The sequence below is a fragment of the Chaetodon auriga genome, chromosome 6, assembly GCF_051107435.1.
Source record: "Chaetodon auriga isolate fChaAug3 chromosome 6, fChaAug3.hap1, whole genome shotgun sequence".
NCBI lineage: Eukaryota > Metazoa > Chordata > Actinopteri > Chaetodontiformes > Chaetodontidae > Chaetodon > Chaetodon auriga.
The window spans coordinates 2,940,001-2,961,057 of NC_135079.1; the positions used below are offsets into that span (position 1 = coordinate 2,940,001).

Sequence of the window (21,057 nt, forward strand, 5' to 3'; positions counted from 1 at the left end):
CTTCCACACAAACACACTGCTGTCAGGAAACAGTCGTGAGCCCGTGTGCTGGCGAACAGCGCTCAACAGACGAATGTGAGATTTAACAATGAGGAGTTTAGAAATGCTGACACCAAACACACTTTTAGACTTAAACTAAGTAAGAAGCTCCGGCCCTTCATCGTGAGGAGAAACTCAACCTGCAAAAACTGCTGATCTGAGATAACGACTGATGATGTAATCAGGGTTTCCAGCTTTGGCTCGGAGGAAAATTCAAACAGAAAACTTGTGTTAGGCACTAAAAGATGAGAGTTTCCTTTAGGGAAGGATTTGAGTGTAAGAGGCATCCAGATGCATTGTGGGATGTGTGGGAGCTGGACCCATACCCATACCTACAGGTCAAAACATGCTCTTTTATTTAGAAAACACAGATTTTTGAAATTTGTCTCTTGCAAGTCCCCAAACTCAAAGGTAGTGCACTTCAAATGAGCTGAACTCCCCCTTTAACAGAGACAACGGCCACAGCTAACCATCCTTTTCATCACCGTAGTTTTTGGAAGTATCTACTAATTGTTTCGTCTATCTCATCTTCATATTGCTTGTTTTGTGCAGTTGGAAATCCCCAAAATGATTTACAACAATATAGAAAAGAGAAATGCAGCAAATCCTGTGATTTTAAAGGCTGAAGAAATGAAATGTTTGATATTTTGCCTTGATAAATATAATTTAAACGATGAACTCTAACCACAGTTACACCTCAACCACATCAAAGATAGACATTTTTTTACTCCACAAATAGTTGAAAAGCCACTAAAACAACCCTTTGAGGAGAAATGTTAAAGAAAGAAGAATTTCATGCAGACTCATCAGAATCAGTTCAAACACCTGTTGACTTTCTGCTGTGCTGCGTTTCGAGTGCACACCTGTGACTAATCAATGAGGCGACTTCACCTCAACTGTCTGACTCTGACTTCTGCTGTAACAAAGAAAAAGATCACGTCGCAACCCCGATTTCAATGGAGGGATTTACATCGAGTAGATTATTAGCCAGAAAACTGAGGATTAGTACAGTCGAAATAATTAGACCGCCGTTCTTCCTCCATCGCTGCTTGTTGATTTGACACCGCGCACATAATCCCGTTCAACTCAAAGTTGTTCGGCTGAAAACAAAAGCTGCATCATGCCTCCACAGAGACTTCGACAACAGGATCGTTTGGAGGCGGTTTGTGAAGAGTAGGCCGATCAGGTGAGGTTAGACATCATCAGCATCTGAGCAACTTTGCTTTGCGGCTAACACGATTCCTTTGTTCAATACAAAAAGCAGGTACAGTCACTTAATGTATGCTGCCTTCTGGATGCACATGTGGATTAAACGTTTTCTTCTATCACCCGTAATGGAACCAAAGGAATTATTCAGCACCAGGACATTTCATCCTTTGAAATGAATGAATTTCCACGGGGGAGAAAACACACATTCAAAGGATTAACCACGATCAAAGCGTCGCTGGTGCAGAGAGGAAGCCAAGAAGGCGCTCAGCAGAGCTGCGAGCGCGGCCGCGGAGGACGCTGCCGGACAGACGGGGACTTCTTCAGTCTGCTCTAAAGTAGACCAGCAGGCACAGACCGGAGGTCGGGGTTTTATTCCCTGTGGAACTCACAGAGTAACTCTTCTTATGGCTTCTTATGCTACATTTCTCGATTTGATTTTACTTTGAAACAGCTATCACGGCTTTTCGGCTTAGCTAATTTTGTTGATGCAATAAAGAAACGCACTTCAGATATTGCACAGGCTGTGAAAGCACGTTAATACCGTATGTTTGGGAGTGTATGCACTTACTATACAGCTAAAAGGCTGCAAACACGCTCGAGCGTGTGTGTAAAAATGAAAATACTACCCCGGCATACTGCACGTTTGTAAGGTTGTATTAACTGGTTTTAACTTGTGAGCGGCAGGAAGATGGATGTGTCATCTTGTAGCTGCAGCATAAAGAGAAGAGCAGCTCTCAGAACAGCGTGGCAGCACTCAGTGAAAGATATATTTTCTCATTCACAGCTGGAAGCTTCACTTCAGACATCTGGATGGAGCGTCTCAAATAAACTTCCTATGAGGCCAGACAGGCAGCCTCTAATTAAGTGTCAGTGCACAGACTGAAGAAAGTGACATTATCAGCTCTACGATGTCTCTGCGTTGGAGTTCAGTGTTCAGAGTGATCTACATCTGCAGCACAAAACAGTATTTTGATAGCATGTCTGTAAAAACACGAGCCAAGAGTGGAAAACTGCACGCTAAAATCAATGCTTTCGCTGCCTTCAGCAGGCCAGCGGGATTTGTGTCAGTGCAGCTGAAAACTCGCTTTGACATTTTACAACATTTTGGCTGTTTAGTTCTCCGTTCTGAAGCTAACGCAGCAGAACCAAACTGAAAGGACCAGTGAAGGAATGAGAGTGGAAAGGCTGAAGGGAGCAGGGACTCGGAGGCGGCCCTCTGCAGCAGTTAAAGAAATAGATAAAGACCATCACAAGACCCACGAGCAGCACAAACATTTAACGTTTGGGTTGTTCTTGTGTTTGTGGTGATCTCCTGTTTTGTTGGTTTGATCTGAAAAATGGTGAAAATGGTGGTAAATATGTTGTAATATAGTGAATATTTACATGTTATTACTAATATTTGTTCTGCTGTGAGTGATGGGAAATGCTGACTATGATGTCAAACATCCAGAACGAGCTGCAGCTCTGATCCGGCGCTCTTAAAATCCTTCATACTGATGCTACCCTCAGCACTGTGAGGTGCTCTTTGCTCTGCAGAGGTATTTTCCGTCTAGCAGCTCTTACCGGACACACTCTGTCGATTGGAATCGGCCTCCCCATTACTGGTGTTGGAGTTGCTGGGGGAGCTGCTGTCCACTCCGCCCAGCAGGGGGCGCAGGTGGCTCACAGACACCTGCTCTATGAAGGAGGTCCCATATTTCCTGAAATACCACCACTCAAATATCTGAGAGAAACGAGGAGAAACAGAAAGAGAGTCTTTAATTGAACAGTTCTTTCATTCAGTGGAGAGCAGATTAAAGATGCAGTCAACCCTCAGTGTTTCACCAGCCAATCACATTTAAAACAGGATGCACATGTGAAGACGGGCGAGCACACGGCTGAGAAACACACCGCGTCAGCTAAACAACTTCAGCTGTGCTGATTTTAATCAGGATGTGGACTGAGCTGCTCGGGTGATTAACACCAGCAGGGGGTCTCAGTCTCGTGCCACAAAGGCTCAGAGTGTGCTTCTCCTGTAATTTAGCCATTACCACCTTCAGCTACAGAGGAAGTAATGAGTGAGCCCTGCTGTTTGCTCGGACCGTCGGGTCATGATGACACATGTCTGAGACCCACTCAGAGGGCAGAGAGGCTCGTCCATTAATCTGCGTGTTAAAGTGTTCCTGAGCAAAGCTCGGAGCCCCAGACTGCTCCCGAGGAGCAGCGCGGCTCCGCTGTCATCAGGATGTGCTTCGCTGTGCTCTCAGGTTAAAAGCACCGTATACTCTAAGTGCAATCCATTTACCTTCACGTCTGGGCCCCGTGCAGGGGCTCGCCATCACTCTCCTTTCACCATCTGACAAACAAATCTGTGTATGCTAGTTTCAAACACATCTGACCAATTACAATATGACCATTTCAACAGTAGGTGGAGGTTTCAGGAGCTGTGGAGCTTCACGGCTGCTGCGGTGGAGCAGTTCAGCGACAAAGAGGAGAAGACTGTGACGACAAACATTCATTTTCTCAAAGAGTCGGGAAAAAAAGACAAATTGGAGGTTTGAAATATACTCATAACATCCTTTGTCCGCTCTGGATTTCCAGCTCCCTGGATGACTTCTTGACACCAGCCAACTCGCTCAAAGGGTTCATTTCACTGGTTTCCCAAAGATTTCATCACATATTTCTACAAACTGATGAACTATGGTCTGATGTTTTACACGGGATTCATAGTTCTTCTATTTGTGCAAGACATGCTCTTAGAAAACTCAATTCCCCAAAAAGTTGTGTAAAATGTAAATAAAACAAAATGCAATCAGTGTCAAACAAACTGTTCGGAGACAAGCTGCTGAGAGCGTGTTTCCCTTCATTTGATGATGTCGTACAGGTTAACTTTGCACCTGACACAAATCAGAGGATGTGGCTCCTTCCCTCAGACAAAATACTAACATAAGAAGCACTGATGGTAAAGGTTTAAATGAATGAATGAATGTGAGACAAACATGCAGAACACTGATGGGAGCTACGGTATTTTACTAAATGTCGATCTAATCTAGAACCCTTCAGCTGAAACCTTCCTAATCGGACATAAACATCTCTTCCAATTACAGAGAAATGACCAGTATCTCTCCTGCAACACCGGCTGGCTTCCACATTTCTTAATCATCTCACAGAGCATGTGCAAAGCTCAACAGCTTTTCTAAGCTGCCTACACATATTGGCCTGCAGCCCGCCGGGAAGAGAGAGTCAGTTAATTAAGAGAGGAGCTATTTTAAAATACAGACCAAACACTGTTCCACAGTTGGCTGTCTCTGTGAAGAACTTGAAAGAGAGATAAAATACCTGCATAAGAGGGAATAGCCTTGCCAACAGTTCCATTCTCCTGCGTCTTTATTTATTCTGTTTATTTTTGAAGACTGACGTAGGTGCAAGCCGTAGATTGACGGATAGTTTCAGACATTTGCCTTCTCCAGAGCAGCTGAAGGAGACGCTTGGTGCTAATTTCAAAGTGTTTCAGGCAGAAAACAACCCAAAATGTGTTCTCTGTAGTTAGAAAAGTGCGCTGCGCGGTGTGATGAGCCATGAAGACATACGGTAACAGTGCCAGAGGCTGCCATGTCTGCGCAGCTCGTCTTATGACGGACCAAATGAGTATAGATTTCCTCTCTCCTCAGCTCCTCGTGGCCTGTGAACCTGTGATTATAGTCCTAACAAATTACATCCTGGGCTCATAAAGTCATCGAGGGAGCCGCCTCTGAAAATTAATTTTCTCTTTTTGATGTTATGAATGAGAGTGTCGAGAGAGAGCACACAGTCATCACGTGTTTTCTGTGCTTTTAGCTGATGCACCAGAACAACGTGCTCTTAGCCAGGAGTCACACACACTGTGTGACTCGAGGAATAATTACTTCAAGTGACATCTGTGTGTATGAGGCAACATCAAATTTCACTTTAAAATCAGCACCAAAATATGTGTTTCTTACCAATATGAGTCCTGATATGAGGGAGGAGGTGCCCGTCAGAGCCACGTAAAACTTGGGCGTCAAGGTGTTGAGAAACATGCTTACTGTGGAGAGGACACAAAAAGAAGAACAGGTCAGAGCTCACGTCAGATACGAGGAAACCTCTCTTCTGCGCCACAGAGGACACCTTAGAAAAGATATTTGTAGAATCACACTGAACGTCTAAAAAAACTAGGTCATGTCTGCACAGAAGGCGAGTGAAGACTGCGTGAAAAACATCCCAACGACTCCGAGGATTCAAGGACATTCGTGATTTCAAGACATGAAACGTTTCATGTAAAACACATCATCCACATGCAGGGTTTGGCATTTCCCAGAGAGCCCTGCTGCTCAGATGTGAAATTACACAACACCAGGGGACCAGGGTAAGCCTCGCTACAGGCTGAAGACGCATCGAGGGTAGAAAACCAGGAGGATACGAAGCTCAGCCGGCAGCTTGAACTGAAATATAATATTCACAAGCAATTTCAAATTTCACCGTGCAAATACAAGTTTTTGTTGAGTCCAAAGCGTCTGACAGAGGAGAAACATTGGTCACTTCACTCGCGTTTGACTTGTGTGTAGCAAGTAGTTGATTTTCCAAACCCAGTTCAGATGATCAGCTACTCAAACAGCCTTGAACGCTGCGTTCAAGGCTACAGATTCACCACTACGACCGTATACCAGCACTGATCAGCATGAGCACGTTTCATCAGCACTGTCAGCGACTAGAAAAGGTGACAGATGTCAAAAAGGCGCCGAAGTATTTATAGGTTCACTTTACGTCCCAAATTCCATACCAGCTCTCATCACCCTTCAATCCTGCCAGAGCAAAGTCGGGTTTCTATACAATTTATTTTCTTGTTCCAGTTATATGAGATCCTGTGAACTGGAAAATTACAACTCTGAGTCAATGATCCATATCAATTCCAGCCTTACAGCACAGAGCTGCTCCACGCTCCTCTTAAACACCAGCAAGCAGCACCGTTACGATGATACATGTTGGCCATGGCTGCGGTGTATTTGTACTCTACCAGCAGTACTAGAAGGTACTGTATTTATAGTTTTTGGAGCAGATCGTGTGGTGATTTTCCTCCACTTGTGTGGACTACTTTTAGAGTCACTGACGCAACTCAGTTTCCTGCCCTGACTGTTGGAAAGAATGAGTGTGACTAAGGTGTTTTAGCTGGAACGCAAGTGATATTATCGCAGGATGAAGCAGCAAAACAGTGTCACAGAGTCCTCCTCTGCCATCTGTTTTCAATTTATGTTTCAATTTCACAAACACCTCTAAGAGGAGAAAAAAAGTGCTGGTTACAATCAGATGATGTTTGGAGCTGTGACCTTTCTGTTCGCTACCTGAGAACTGTTCGCGCTTTCAGATGGAGTGTTTCTCTCACTGAAATTCGGTGGATTATGATTTTGAAGGCCTGCTTTTATGCTTTAACGCTGGTCACGTTAAGACAGATGCAGGTTAGGAACTGCTGCCTTTGATAGACTCATTAGCCACAGAAATTTGAGCTTGGAGGAAAAATCAGGAGATAGAAAAGCAGGATGAACTGACAAAGATGGTGTATCAGGAACAACACAGAGCATAAATAATGACCTGCTTAGAGAGATTAACTGATAACTGACCCCTCAAACAAACCCCAACCCCTGTGGCTGCTCAGAGCAGCAGACCTGGAGGCTTCAGGGGTGAAGCTGGTGAGTAAAACGTTATCAGGACTGACAGGAGTGGCAGCCAAAATGACAAAAACATAAGAAATTATAAAGAAAAAAGAAAGATATTTAATACTACAGTGAGACATTCCACTGATGTCTGGTTCAGCTGGTGGCTACAGATGACCCGCCCGTTCTTCACTGGACTCCTGGGCTGAAAGACACTACATGTGGGTGGGGGGTGTTGGGTGGGACAAAGACTCGGCTCAGACGAACACCAGCCTCGTCCCCGCACAGAAACACACACACGTGCATAAAGTAAGTGCAGCTGGTCAGCTATTCACTGCTGTGAAGTGCAGGCTCTCGTCCAGGCAGAAAAGGGTCTTTCAGGCTGGCCTGTGGTCAAACGGGCCTAACAGCTGCTGTCAGCCTGCACTGATGAGAGGATACTGATGTCTGGCTGGTGATGCACTTTCCTCATCTTTGTCAATCTGAAAAATGTAGTCATGGTTAACATTTGGTCTGTTCACATAAACCAATAGAGCGGGGCGGGCAGAATCCAAAAGGCACAGATTTCAACAGTTGATTTTCAAGAGAGGAAACAGTCAATTAATCAAAAACACTGTAAATTAAATCCCTGAGGTTTGGACCTCTGGATGGACGGACGGACGGACGGACGGACAGTCTTGGGCTCTGGGAGCATGTGACCAGCATTCTTCCTCATCTAGAGACATTTTAGAGACTAGAAATAATCAATTTATGAATTAACAAACTGTTAGCTGCAGCGCTGTTTGATCCGTCTTTGGACACGACACCTTCAGTCGGGCTGCACTGTAAGAAAACAGACCCTCTGTTGACTGGATGTCCTGGAATCAAGGCCGACAGACAAGAGCAATGGATCCTCCTCGTGTAATTTAATTACATAATCCTCGGGTAAGTTCTAAAATGAATTTCCCATTTGGAGATCAACTGAGTATTAAACTAAATTAAACTAAAATGTAATCAAGCCTCAATGTCACGCAGTTAAATTTAGAAGCACAGTGAGAATGAGAGTTCTCCCTGAACGTTGGGGTCATTGATCAGACACTAACTTTCAATGAGAAGTCAGAGAGCATTTTCACGAGAGCCAATCAGAGATCGTGTTTAATGAGTCTGAAGAGTTAGCCAACACATACTTGAAAATGGCATACAGGAGCCAGGCGGAAAGCATTTTATCATTTAATATAACAGCTTGGTACTCGAGCGCAAAGAGCAAAAACAAACTCTTGAAAACAGTTAACGCTGCAGGGAAGCTGACTGAAAGCCTCGACAACTACTTAGCAATGCATCTGACAGTGCTGGGCACAGAACAGCTAAACATAACGGCAGACACCGCACACCCACTGCACCCACTGCACCCTCTACACCCTCTACACCCACTGCACCCACTGCACCCACTGCACCCTCTACACCCTCTACACCCACTGCACCCACTGCACCCACTACACCCAGAGCCTGAACCGCTCCCGAATGGTCGTCAATTCGGGGTCCCAAGGGCCAGCCGGAGCATATACAAGAAGCCATTTACTCCCTCGGCCACACGGACACTGAACACCGAATGGATGCATCAGGGAACACGCGTTACTTTCTGTAACCTCTCCGCTGCCACCTGCACGTTCGCAGCATTGTATGTTTTTAATGGTGCTTTGTGCTGCGTGCAGCGTGTACTTCTGGGAGAAGCCAAAAAAGATGCTCAGTCCCTCCACGAAGACGTCCGGCTTCTTCCTTTGTACACATGATGGTCTGTTCACCTTCTGCCCAAAACCAGTCCCGCATTAACACCGTACAGACAGAGCGATTCTTCCATGTGCAGTATATAACAAGGTCACAGAGACTGGATGTTCCTGTTCCCTCTTCGTGTGCATCGAATGAAGCGATCATCAACCAAGCCAGCCAGGAAAAAAAAAAAAAAGGCTCTCTGCTATCAGGAATGTGTTCACCTTCAATCATTCAGCCTGCAGAGGAGGACAGTGTTTCTCAGTAAACGTGGCTTTTGTGTTGTTTTAAAATCAGCCCGCTGAGCTTCAAGTCAGCTCCTTTTTAGCCTTCATTCATTTGGTTCTGCAGAACAAAGATCTGCTGGAGAACATCCTCACATCCACACGGCCTCACATCAGCTGCAATCACGCACCGGGGGTTGATCGCCTCGCTAAAAGGTGTCTGTTGATTTATCTGACAGCCCACTGCTTCAAAGAGCGACAGAGCGTCCTGTTGTCACTGAGAGGGTTTACACCGAGCCACACCACGTTCATAAGATGTGCTGTCCGACCGCATCGGAAGTCAAGAGCATTTCTAGTTTTTCCAAACAGCCACGCTCAAAGAGAGAGAGGAGATGTGACGTCGTATTCCTCGTATTGTTTAAATGAGAAGTTATAGAAACGGTTGTGTGATGAATGGAAAAAAACAGAGCCCAGAGCCACTGGGCCTGAGCGATTCAACCACCCAACAAGCATCGTTTCATTATCCATCCATCGCTCAGTTATTCTTTTAATTCATCGTCTAACTTATGAGCCAGTTATCAAAAATACAGTCAAGCAATTTGCTGTCACTTAATTTGACTGATGGCTGTTCATCACTGGGCTCAGCAAGTCGAGCTTAAACGGCAGATTTCTCATTCACCAGCTTTCATTGCTGGTCTGTAATTCAAACTGATGATCCTGTTTATGCCACATCTCCACCTCTTTGGCTGTTAACGCTCCCGAGAGTTTTCATTGGTCAGGAGGCAGCCAGAGAGCATGTTGGGAGGAGAACGTGATGAATTGAAGAGACAAATTCTGACAGACTGAGGACTAAATGTCACCAGAGACAACAGGAGACGTGACCTTTAGTGAAGAGGGGACGGTCGGCAGACTGCTGGCATGACCGGAATGACAAAGGACGCACGCTGAGACGCACGTGAACACGCACATATTCAGACGCACGGCGACTCTCATTAATGCACACACACACACACACACACACACACACACACACACACACACACACACACACACGGAGCGATGTCCTTTAACTACACAAGAGAACAAATGAAAAGTCTATTTCATTATGGAGTCATGAGGTGCTTTTAATATTACTGCCTCGAGCTGCTCGTTTACGGTAAAAATCGATCCGTCCCAAACTGGTCCATCCTGAGATTACTGATTCTACGACTGTTCGCTGACATCACGCATTTATCGAACTTTAAAAAAACTTGACTTTTAAACAGTGGGTTTCCTTGACCTTTAAATATAATTACAACGTAACACAGACTTATTTAATATAAGATGTATTATAGTGTCACTTTTATGTGGTACATAAAATGTGAGCAAGGATTGCTGAAATGTGATTCTGTCGTCCTTTTTGGTTGCTCCAAGCACCCGTACCGCAACAGCGCAGATGCATGCTTTTGCACATGGAGGCTGGTTTGACAACACCTGTCTTTGGGAGGTGAAACTTGAAGTTCAACATTTATGCCCAATAGAGTACAAAGCATTGTTGGAACAAAGTACTTAAAAGCACTGGCCGACTGCATACAGTGAAATCACACAGTATTTGGGCCATGACACATTCTGTTATCAGCAGATACTGTGATAGTGACGCTGTGTCAGCCTGTGCTGCAGTTTCACTTCTCGCTCCTTTTGGGGGCTTTCTGTCTTCAGCCAGTAAACTGTGTTTACAATCCCGCACTGTTCTAAATCTGTAAAACTGTGAGTTAAACCTCTGTGAGTCCCCTGTTCATCGATCAAACACCCTGAAACTTTTAACAGAGACTGTTTTATTTTAAATTCTGCGCTGGAAGAAAGACAAAACAGTGAGACAGTGACTGGAAACATAAAGCCAGGGGTGTGGAGAGATGGTTCGAGAACATAAACGTTAATGTACTACAGTAGCCAAGACTTCAATACTGCAGTATTAGTGACAGGACTGACTGAAATCCTTTTAAGTGCTGCTGTGTCATCAAACTGATATCCTTTCACGTGTGGGACTGGAGTATTTGACAGTTTCTGTTTTCATGTTTTTAGATTGCAAAGTGCATATGAATGGCCTCATAACAGCTTAGCAGATGCTAAGACGGGCAAAGGATTGTGGGATTGTTATGGGAGATGAGAACGTGGCACTGAGATATTTTCTCTATTGTCGATTGGAAACCTTTCAGGGGGCAAAGAAGCCATAATGTCAAACATCAGCATAAGGAGCAGCGCGTGAGTAACATGAGACAAAGTTCTCCTGCAGGCTGCCTGCATCCTGACACGAGCTGTCAGTCGCTCTGGCTCGGCTGCTCATGCCTGAAATGTTTGTTGGCGGGGCTGATTATGGAGCGCTTCATAGCCTGGCTCTAGTGGCTGGCCCTGACTGATGGGGCTGCTAGCGGAGCCTGTCTGGGTCTAACTACCTCTGTTGACCTTTGAGAGAGGCAGAGTGCAGCCAGCATCTGTCACAGCAGCAGCAGGTAAGTTAGCCTCTCTCTGAGTCACATGTGTGGATGTTATACGCAACGATGCTGCAGGCGTTTATAAGATTCTGTGCTGTTGTGTGGAGGTTAGTAATGTATGCCTGCATCTGCAAGTGTAAACAAGGTAAAGCATGCATAAGAATTAAACAGCTATAAGAAAAACGTCCACAGACTGATCACTGTTCAGTGCCACCTACAGACGCTCAGTTGCCGGCTGCGGCATAAAATGACTGATGAGGTGACACCAGCGCTGCTCAATTGATGCTCCTCAAGCTTATCTTCAACATGAGAAATAAGCACAGCGACAGAGAGAATGTCATCCAAGGACACGGAGATAAAGGGCTAACTCAAAATCTCTCATTTTAAATTCTAGAAATCTATTTCAGGTGTCAGTAGACGTACTTCCAAACAGCGGATGTAGAGCTGAACTGGTACTTTCTGCAGTAAGAAGTACCAGCAGCATCTTTCCTGACCGAACAGACCAGGAGATGAATCGAATCCGGAGTCGTATGGTTAATGCTAAACATGCAAACCTATAAATACTGAACTGATCCACGTTGCAAAGAGAGAAACATCTTAGATCTCAGCATGAAACTTTAATTCGATGTCGGACTCTTCTCGCAAAGTCGAATCCAAGCATTCAGAATCCATCATCTAAATGAAGACGTGTCAGTCAAACGGTAACAAAGAGAGACACAAAAAACTGTCTGCAAAGAGAAAAGAGATTGTGTCAAGCTGTCACTCCCTTTAAATGTTATTTTGTATGTGATTCTCAACAAGAGAGAACATCATCCTGAATTTGCTGAAATGTTCCCAAAGGTTTTGTCTTTGACGCTGTCAGAAAGTGCAGTAACTTTGTCCTCGCTGAACTGAGATCAGTAGTTTTAACTTCATTTTTTGATTTCTCCTGCTCTCGTTTGTGCCATGAAAATGAACTAATGTACCTGCTGTCTGACATCTGCTCTCTCCTGCAGGTAACAACTGTGTTTTCGTTGGTTTGTTTTGATTTCTCCACGTCTGTCATGCATTCTAAATTGAATGCAATGGACAAATTGCTTTGTGGAGCCTTGAAATGCTTTAGTATTATCATCATTTTCCCTTCATGTCAATAAAGCGACGGCAAAAGAGAGAATAGACGGGGGGAGAGAGATTCATTAATTAATTTTCTTTGCTCTGCTTGCTGCCTGGCTGATGGATAAGGCAGTTCCCTGGCTGTATTTCTTTCAAACAACAACTAAGATGTTGTGCGGGAGGCTGTGAGGGCTGACACAATCTGTCAAACAACCTTTTATTTTTAACTATTTTCCTTAACCACGGAGAATAAAAGTAAACAAAGAAAACAAACATACGGGACATGGATGGAAAATAAATACGAAGATTGAACGACGTTCCCTCTCCTCGGGCTTAGTCGAGCTCTGCTCAACAAGCCACTATGTAAACACAGATATCTGCTCCCACCAGTGGATCCCTCATACAGTACACACACAGATATACAACCAAGACATAAAGAGGCAAGCAGCACACACACACACGCACACACACACACAGCCAGCAGGGCCTCGCCCACGCGCTGAGCAAACCGTCCACTTCATGAATATCAATACAAAACGTACAGGGCCACCTGCTGTACACAATACAAAGGCCATTTGCAAGGGAAAAGATGAGGAGCAGAGCCGCCGTGGAGTTCCTGACGACACACAGCGTGTCAGCAGCAGACCAAACCAAGCAACACCACATTACTCACCCTCCATTCCACTCAGACGTCCACGAGAGCCACCAACACGCGAGCAGGGCTGCTTCTCCTTTTCAGCAAAAGTGTCTTTGGCAAAGACGCAGCCAAAGTGAGATTCTGTCCCTCGTCCACCAGAAGTCCAGACTATGTCTCCAGTGGCTGTCCACATCCATGCAGCAGGCTCAGCAGCGGCTAGCTGTCTTTCACAGAGCACATTTACGAGTGGGGGGGCCCCCGGTCTGCTTTGTTTTTCTTGATTGGCCGCTGTCTGTGAGTGACAGCAGGCCGACACAATTGTCAGCCGGCTCTGTCCTGCTCTCCCGCTTGTAACCCAGCAGAAGAAGTACAGGAGGGGGGGTCTGTAGACACCGGTGCAGCCAATCAATAACATGGATTTTAATGAAAGGGGGCGGGAGCAAGTGCTCCTTAGCCTCCTCCTGCAGAGGTAACCATGACAACCCCTAAATGACCCTACAGCAGAATGGATGAAGCAGTGTCGGTGCAGATTTACAGATAGCCAAAGCTCAGGATTATTGTAGTGGAAATATTCTTTATTCGTCCGCAGAGCTTTCCGAGGAATCCGTCCTGCTTTTACGCAGCAGCTTGTTTGACGTTACACACATTAGCTCTACAATCAGCCCAGTATGGCTCCAGTCTTCCATATGGCCACTGACCGGCTTCAATGGGGTAATTGGGGCTTAAGTGCCTTGCTCTACAGCCCCTCAGCAGCAGTTGTTAGGGGAGGCTGAATCATTGTCATTAACTTTCACTGGACACAGAATTTCCCACTTGAGCCACTGATTAGATCCAGTGACCCTCTGGTCACAGGACACGTCCTTTCCATCTTTCTCCAGCCTGCTGACGTACTAGAGAGGGACGACGGAGGAGAGTCCAGTGAAATTAAATGGCTGACAAGGTTAGCCGCAGCTCTATGCTAGTGTTTCAACATGATGATGACAAATGCGGTGATTTCCTCTACGCGATCCCACTGAACCGATTCAATTATCACTGCGCTTCCTTGAAGATCAACCATGAAGAATTATCAGTCTTCAACCAACGGCCTCGTAATGAACCCTGTTCCTCCAGCGCACGAGCAACAATACCATTAACTAGAGCTGAGAGCACCTTTCTGATCATGAGGAGGATGCCAATTCACATTTTACAGTCCAATCAGGAATCAGAGGAGAGAGTGAAATGTTTCTTTTGTTTTTGATGGCAGGGCTCCCTTAAAGCTAAGAGATGTTAATTAATTGTGAGATTGATCATTACCCTGTTGTCAAATGTGAGATTTTCCCAGCATGTGCCAGTGACGAGTGTTTAAATCCAGGTGTGTACATTGAAAACTACACTAGAACACAGGCAGTGGCACAGCTGCTGCATTAACAGCTGATCGGTGGTTCAAACCGGACTCAGGACGTTAAAGGTGATGGATGTAATGACGTTTAGTGGACGGTCGGAGCCCAAGTGGCAGTGTGGAGTGGAGTGTTTCTCATTTGTGGCCTCGGTGGGAAGCAGCCCCGCTGAAATTCCAGAAATGGTTGTCCTATGCTTAATATGTTGAGCTTCTCAGAAATATTTAACAATTTCCACTGCAAGCGTGGTGAGCGTGCTGAGGCTGAGTTAAAGAGCCACGGAATGACCTCACCTCCCCTGGTTCTGGCCGAGCCTACGATCATTAAAACTCACGAGTCTGAGGTCTGTTGCTGTTGGCACGGCCCGCGGACCACGGACGTTATGGATGGCGGCAGCTAATGGCCTGGGAGCTGGTCCTGTTTGCTGAAGACTTTCACGACCAGCCTCGGGTCCGTATATGGAGATTCTGAATGGCAGTAAAATGACTGTAGATGACGTAAAAACGTTTCCAGGTTTTTCTATTAAATAGCTCAGATCTTGTTTGAACACTGGTGGTTGGATTGATTCTGCAGCACTGAACAGCCATGGATGATCGAGGCAAGAGACCACCTTCAGAACTGACCAACAAAACAATGACAACAATTATGAATCATGAAACAACACGAATGAAGCCCCAGCGCTGCTTCACTGTTCTTACAGTGACAAACAACGATGGTTTAAGGAAGCCTTGGGCAGAAATAATCCTCTTGTAAAGCAGCAGATAAACACTGTTCATGTCTTCTTGAGGACCTGATGGTCAGCTCAAGGATACATAAACCTAAGGTTCCTCTGAATCTGTGCAGTCATTTTAAGATGTGGAATGTTTATTATTACACAGTAAAGGCAAAAGGAAAAAATGTTTGCTGCAGTCAAACCTGGTGTAACTCCCAATTAATCATATTTTCAATGAATTTGGCAATAAATAAAAAACTGTGCAAAGCGACACCTTCCTTTTGGTGGATGCTTTCAAGAACATGCCACACAGAGCTGATATCTTTACCTCCAGTCAGAATGGAAACCCTGATCTGAGCAGCGGAGGTGACTGAGCCAGGTTTAAGTTTGCTCTCTTAAAATGCAATAACGCATGTGTAACAGAGCGCACAGCTTTCTGGACAGAGGCTTCCAGCTCTTTCATGTGTTGGGTGAGGATTCAGGGTCAGAGGTCATGATCCATGAGAATACATTAGTGTCTCTGAAGATCCTTTATCTAAATTAAGCCTCATTCTTGGCTAGTTCAACTTCCAGCCACTATATGAGCTCAAGAGACAAAAATAGCAGAAGTCAGCAGTTACCACAGAAACCCGATCGCTCTGCCGTTTTGCCGTTCTTACGGGGTTACCACAGCAACAGAGATAACTGGTTGCTGATAACTGAGTGCTGGTTGGCTTTCATCAAATGGCCATTTTCTGTAAGCACCTTATCCTGCTCATGGGCACCGACAGAGGAATACAACACGCAACCTGGAGCCACCTCAGCAAGTCTGCTCAAAGCCCATCAGTGGCTGATCACTGCATGGAAAGACGATGTGATCTCGCCAGGCAACAGGCAAAATAATATCCAGATGAAAAAAAAACAAAACATCGTGTCCGCTGATGAAAGAGCACTTACACAACGTTTGAGCGATATGACGACGGTATGGCCCGCAGCAATCCTCCCACAATCAAAACATGCCTCCATTTGCCAATTGCGTTCGCCTGAGCTCATCCTTATCAGAAGGCATACTGCTGGTGTTCTCACATTAATCTTACACAGGAATAGCCTGGTCTCCAGTTGGTGTAGAGTTCAGGTTTCTGCCAGATGTTGATCAGTGTCACTCTATTTCAGGTTATGGACACCGTAGAGGACTTTCAACATCCTCATTGATTTTGAATTTGCACTGCATCACACATGCAATGGTGCACATTACAGATCACTTATGCTCCAAACTGCGAATGTGCTCACACCAGATGATCAGGAAGTAAAGGTTTCACATACATAATGATGTAACTGATATAATCCTGCTGACGTCAGGACCTGTAATCACACAGGGAGTCACGCAAACCAGTGCAGATCAGTATTAATAATATGCAACGCAGCATGGTCATGGATTAATATGGACTGAGAAAAAGACAAGAGGAAAAACTGTTCATTACCTCTATAGAACAGGAGAAATATGACAAATACAGCAGTACTAGTTACAAGCTACAGAAGAGATAAAGGTAAACCTCCAATGCCGACATTTACTGCAGGACAGGAACTCAACTCTCCCTGCATTGTTATCGAATTCACACAGCCTGGCCAGCTCGCCTCGCTGCAAACTCCTATTTCCCAGACTTATGGGAGTCTTTGTTCTGTCATTTCATGGCATCTCCCTATTGCTACCTCCCTCATAAAACGTCCAAAAATACTTCAAATACGTCAGACGCACACAGTGAGTAAACGAATGTGGCTCAGGCACGAGCAGGGCGATGTGCTCTGATCAACAAACCATCAAATTAACAAGCCCTCTGAAGGAAAACCTTGAGTCTTCATTCATGTGTAGTGCTTTTTGAAGTGTGCTTAGACAGCTTACAATGCATGCTCCCTACATAAATGGCCAGTGTGCAATCATATACTCCGATCTGTGGTAGCAAAATAAACAAAGGAAGGAACTACAAGCTACGTTTCCATTCCAACAGCACTATAGGACCCCAATGGACCCCTCAACCTCAGCTTCTAAGAACTTATTAAACTGATCGTAATACTAACAGAAAGAGTGCTATGTCACCGTTGGTCCCTTCAGTTCACATCAATGGTAATAAGATCGTTGTTCCTCCAAGACAGGTTGACATCAGGCGATCAATAGCCCCGAGGCTGCAGGACTGATTGAATGGGCTGAGGTGCATCTTATTTAACTGCAAGTCACTGGTTTGAATCCGACCTTGAAGTTTTTGTAATAAGTTATTCACTTCCCCTCTCTCCTACTTTTTGTCACTGTTTGTTGTGTACTAATGATAAAGTTTAAATGACTTTAAAAGAAAAAAATCAATACCCCTTCAGGCAGGAATATAATGTTGTACCACCCAGGCAACTGCAAGTACTGACCTCCATTTCGAGAAAGTGCAGACTTATTTGCAGCTACTGAATCATCCACTTTTTCCTCATAACGTCTTATAACAGTCAGGCCAAAGGAGAGAGAGCAAGACAGAACGCGGTCGCCATTTACCGAAACCTCTGCTGAACTGGTTTGCTGAAAAGAGAGATGGGGGCAGGGAGGCGACAGCTGATGAGGTCAAACGTCTAGAAACGAGCTCTGTATATGTGTGTAACCAGGTAATTGCATTAACCCAGAAGTGTGTGCAGAGGATGATGTTTCTGCTCACACTGGTGTCACTGAGGTGCGTTTCAGTCCGGCTGGCTGTTGAAACAGAAGGAAATGACACGAGGGGCTGCTTTTTAAAGGCAGAATGAGCAGGATTTTCCTAAAAAAATATGGACTCATACAAAAGTAATCCCTCTAATTCATTACTTATGAGCCATGAGCAGTGTGTGGCAGTGTCTCTGTCTGCAGAGACTCTGCTCCCTGCCTGTATCTTCTTATTTTGCTGTGTTCGGGACATTTCTGGGCTTCAGCCTGTGGGCGGTGGGTGTGTAGCCCCCAGCCAATAACAGCAGGCACATCCAGATCGTCAGCTCGTCAGCAGAATCCAAGAGGAAGCGACTGTGTGCGCTTCTGGTGTGTTAGAGGCGGGGAGGAGAGGCCAACTTCGAATGTCGTGTTTATAACATCCAGTCCTGATTCACTTAATAATGCCTACAAAGACATCGCTTCCAAAGGCCTGAATAAAAGCTTCGTTTTAGGCCATTCAGTATCGCTGAAATAGAAAAACACTAAAGGTCGTGCTGGTCTGTCATCCATGGACTTTGGTTTTTGCAAGCACCACATTTAGTCTGTCATACTGTATCGACGTTTCACTTTGTTAAAACGGTAAAAAAACAAGGACGGGTCTGTTGATTGAGGATGATCAGTAGATATGTTTGGGGAACATATCTTAAGTGGATCAAACTCTCCTCTGTGTGCTGTCAGATCTGTGGTCGATATACGCAAACAGGATTTGCATTGTTTTGTCTTTGGTTGTACTGAAGAGGACAAACACGTTGGGAGTGATTTTCGTAGTTTTCCACTCCCTCTACCATCTGCCAATATGAGAAAAGGGGAACAGAGTCGTCCCTGCTCGATGCCAGGAAGCAATTCGGCACATTTCCCACCGAACCTGAACGCTGACCAACGATGTCGAGCGCAGCGCAGAGGTTGATAGAGGCTGACAATTTTTTTTCTCCGCCGACAGTTTGGCAGCAGAACATTCACAGTAATTACGCTAATGTCTCAGAAGTAATGTGGTTATGGCTTATTTTAAGACACTATGATAGAGGCAAATTTTTAGACTTTTAGATGATTGTATTATCCACAGTGCTGCAGAGCGAGGCCGAGCAGAAGGGCAGTGCTTGGGAACACCAGCCGTGAGTGCGAGCGCTCGCCAGGTTTTTGTTACTCTCAGTCTGGATATACTTGAGACTAAAGTTGGCTTATTAAAATCTGACGGTCCTGAGGTACAGGTTCAATGTCTTTCTCAATGAAACATAGTCTGCAGTGGTGGACCTGTGACCAGTGGGATTGTGATGACAGCAAAATATCAAGATTTGGATCATTGCTTTGGAAAAATCTTATTAAAAAAATAATTTAAGTTTCATATATTATGAAAAAAAAAAAGACAGCAGATAAGGTCAGTCGGAAGATTGCAGGAGATCAGCAGCTCATACAGTTTAAGACGTTTCACTTTGAGGAATCATTTTTAACATGGGCTCCATTTCCTGAGACGATTTCACCGTCTCCAGTGGAAAAAAACTTTCTAAATGTGTCCGAGTTCATTTCCCGTTGTAGTGTTTGGAGATGCAGTGTTTGCTGCTTGGAAATAAACCTGGACCCAAGCTGTTTCCTAGCAAAGCAATTCCAAGGAAATAGCCTGTAAAAGGGGCTCCACTTAAATCTGAGTGTTTCAACAAATGCTGCTGAGTTTATGACCTAAACCTGAAGAGTTGAACGGGTATTGTGATTTTGCCCCTTTCTGCCAGAGAAATCTCAAAAAGCTATGAATGAATTTGCACAAAGCTCCGTGGAAGGAAGAAACTGCTTATTTCCCATGAAAATCTGACATCAAACTGGCATATACTGACAAGACTGCTTGGTGGCTGCAATTGGTGGTAGCACCGACGAGTGTGATCTAGTTTAAACAAGCAACTGAGGGACTGACTGTGTTTCAGATACTACAGTACATGTACTGTACACACACAGTACATGTACTGTACACACACAGTACATGCACTGTACACACCTCTAATTGGTGCGGTTAAGTATACTGCTGTGGTCACACTGAAAGCACCACAATCAGCAAGTAAGTTTACTGCAGGGATGAATAATCATGGAAACACAGACATGTTGACAGTCAACAATCTAAACTGTAAAAAGTTCTTCATAGCTTGTGGCCATCTGCCATGAACAGCCAATCAAATTTCTCTATTTCTTTCTCAGTCACAGAAAACAGAAATAGGAAATAGGAAGGACTTTGGAACTGTTTTATAACACTCTCGCAAACTAAATCCTGTGAACGGTTACTCATTGGTTCACACATTAATCTTCTCTGTATGTTGCGTATGCACTGTGGCCATGGTGCTGCACCAATGCCATTTAGCTTTGCATTAAAATACTGCGCTGTCATGATTTTCTATCACATCTGTATCAAACTACACGCATGACGAAATGGAGAAACTTAAGAGCCATCCGCCAACATGAGAGGCCACTGCCACATGAAAAAAAGGTCACAGATCCATCTGATATGTCCACTAACAACTACACATCCTGTATATATAAACTTAACATCCCAGAAAATATACTGTATGAGCACAGAGGTGCAAATTAATGTCTACTTTGCAGGTGAAACAAAGAGAATGGGCTCACTCCCCACTTACAGTACTTTAAATCTCTCTGAATGCTTTAGGAGCAACATAATCCCATGCATTAATAAGTGCACAGGGTGAGCGCGTCTGCGTTTATTCTTATACTTTTCTTCCATTCAGTCTTCTATTATTCAATTCCAGTCTTTGCAAAAGCAACTGTCAGCTCAAACTGATGTTTTAAACATCTAAGAAAACTTTAAAATTGAGCTCACCCGACACTTACTGTTGACTGTGGCATCATTCATTCTCTGCTACAGAAAGACAACATGTAAAATAACAAGATCCCTACAATTCAAAGATTTCATCTAAAGAAAGCATGTTTCCAAAAACGCTCACTGAAAATGTACACATAGGACCCAAGAAGCTGAAAACACTGAGGACAAGCTGCTGTCAAACTGAGTAAAAGCATCAAGTTTGACCCTCAAATGACCTCAAATTTTGGCAAGAATTCAGAATCTCAGACCACAAGGACAAGACAACCTGAGCCAGGTGAAGCGTCTGATGTGATCTGTACGAGGCCAGACTTCCAGAACGCTCCACCGTGTCGTCCACTCAGCTGCACTTTTCATAAACAAAGACTACTGCTCAGAGGAGAGGTGGTGCAT

The 21,057-nt window shown here is 44.7% G+C and overlaps 1 protein-coding gene across 12 annotated transcripts in view; it reads right to left on the minus strand.

The window, feature by feature from the left end:
• The window catches only part of LOC143322139 (suppressor of tumorigenicity 7 protein homolog), a 44,368-nt gene that overhangs the window by 11,030 nt on the left and 12,281 nt on the right, over positions 1-21,057 (minus strand). For 8 of the 12 annotated variants that reach the window (XM_076733090.1, XM_076733092.1, XM_076733094.1 and 5 more), the window contains 2 exons: positions 5,208-5,290; positions 2,812-2,971 (listed from right to left, as the gene is read on the minus strand). In XM_076733090.1, coding sequence (XP_076589205.1) covers positions 2,812-2,971; positions 5,208-5,290 — 243 coding nt within the window. Of the gene's footprint in view, positions 1-2,811; positions 2,972-5,207; positions 5,291-13,099; positions 13,411-21,057 lie in introns of those variants that run through there. The other 4 variants (XM_076733087.1, XM_076733085.1, XM_076733084.1 and 1 more) reach the window with 4 other exon arrangements.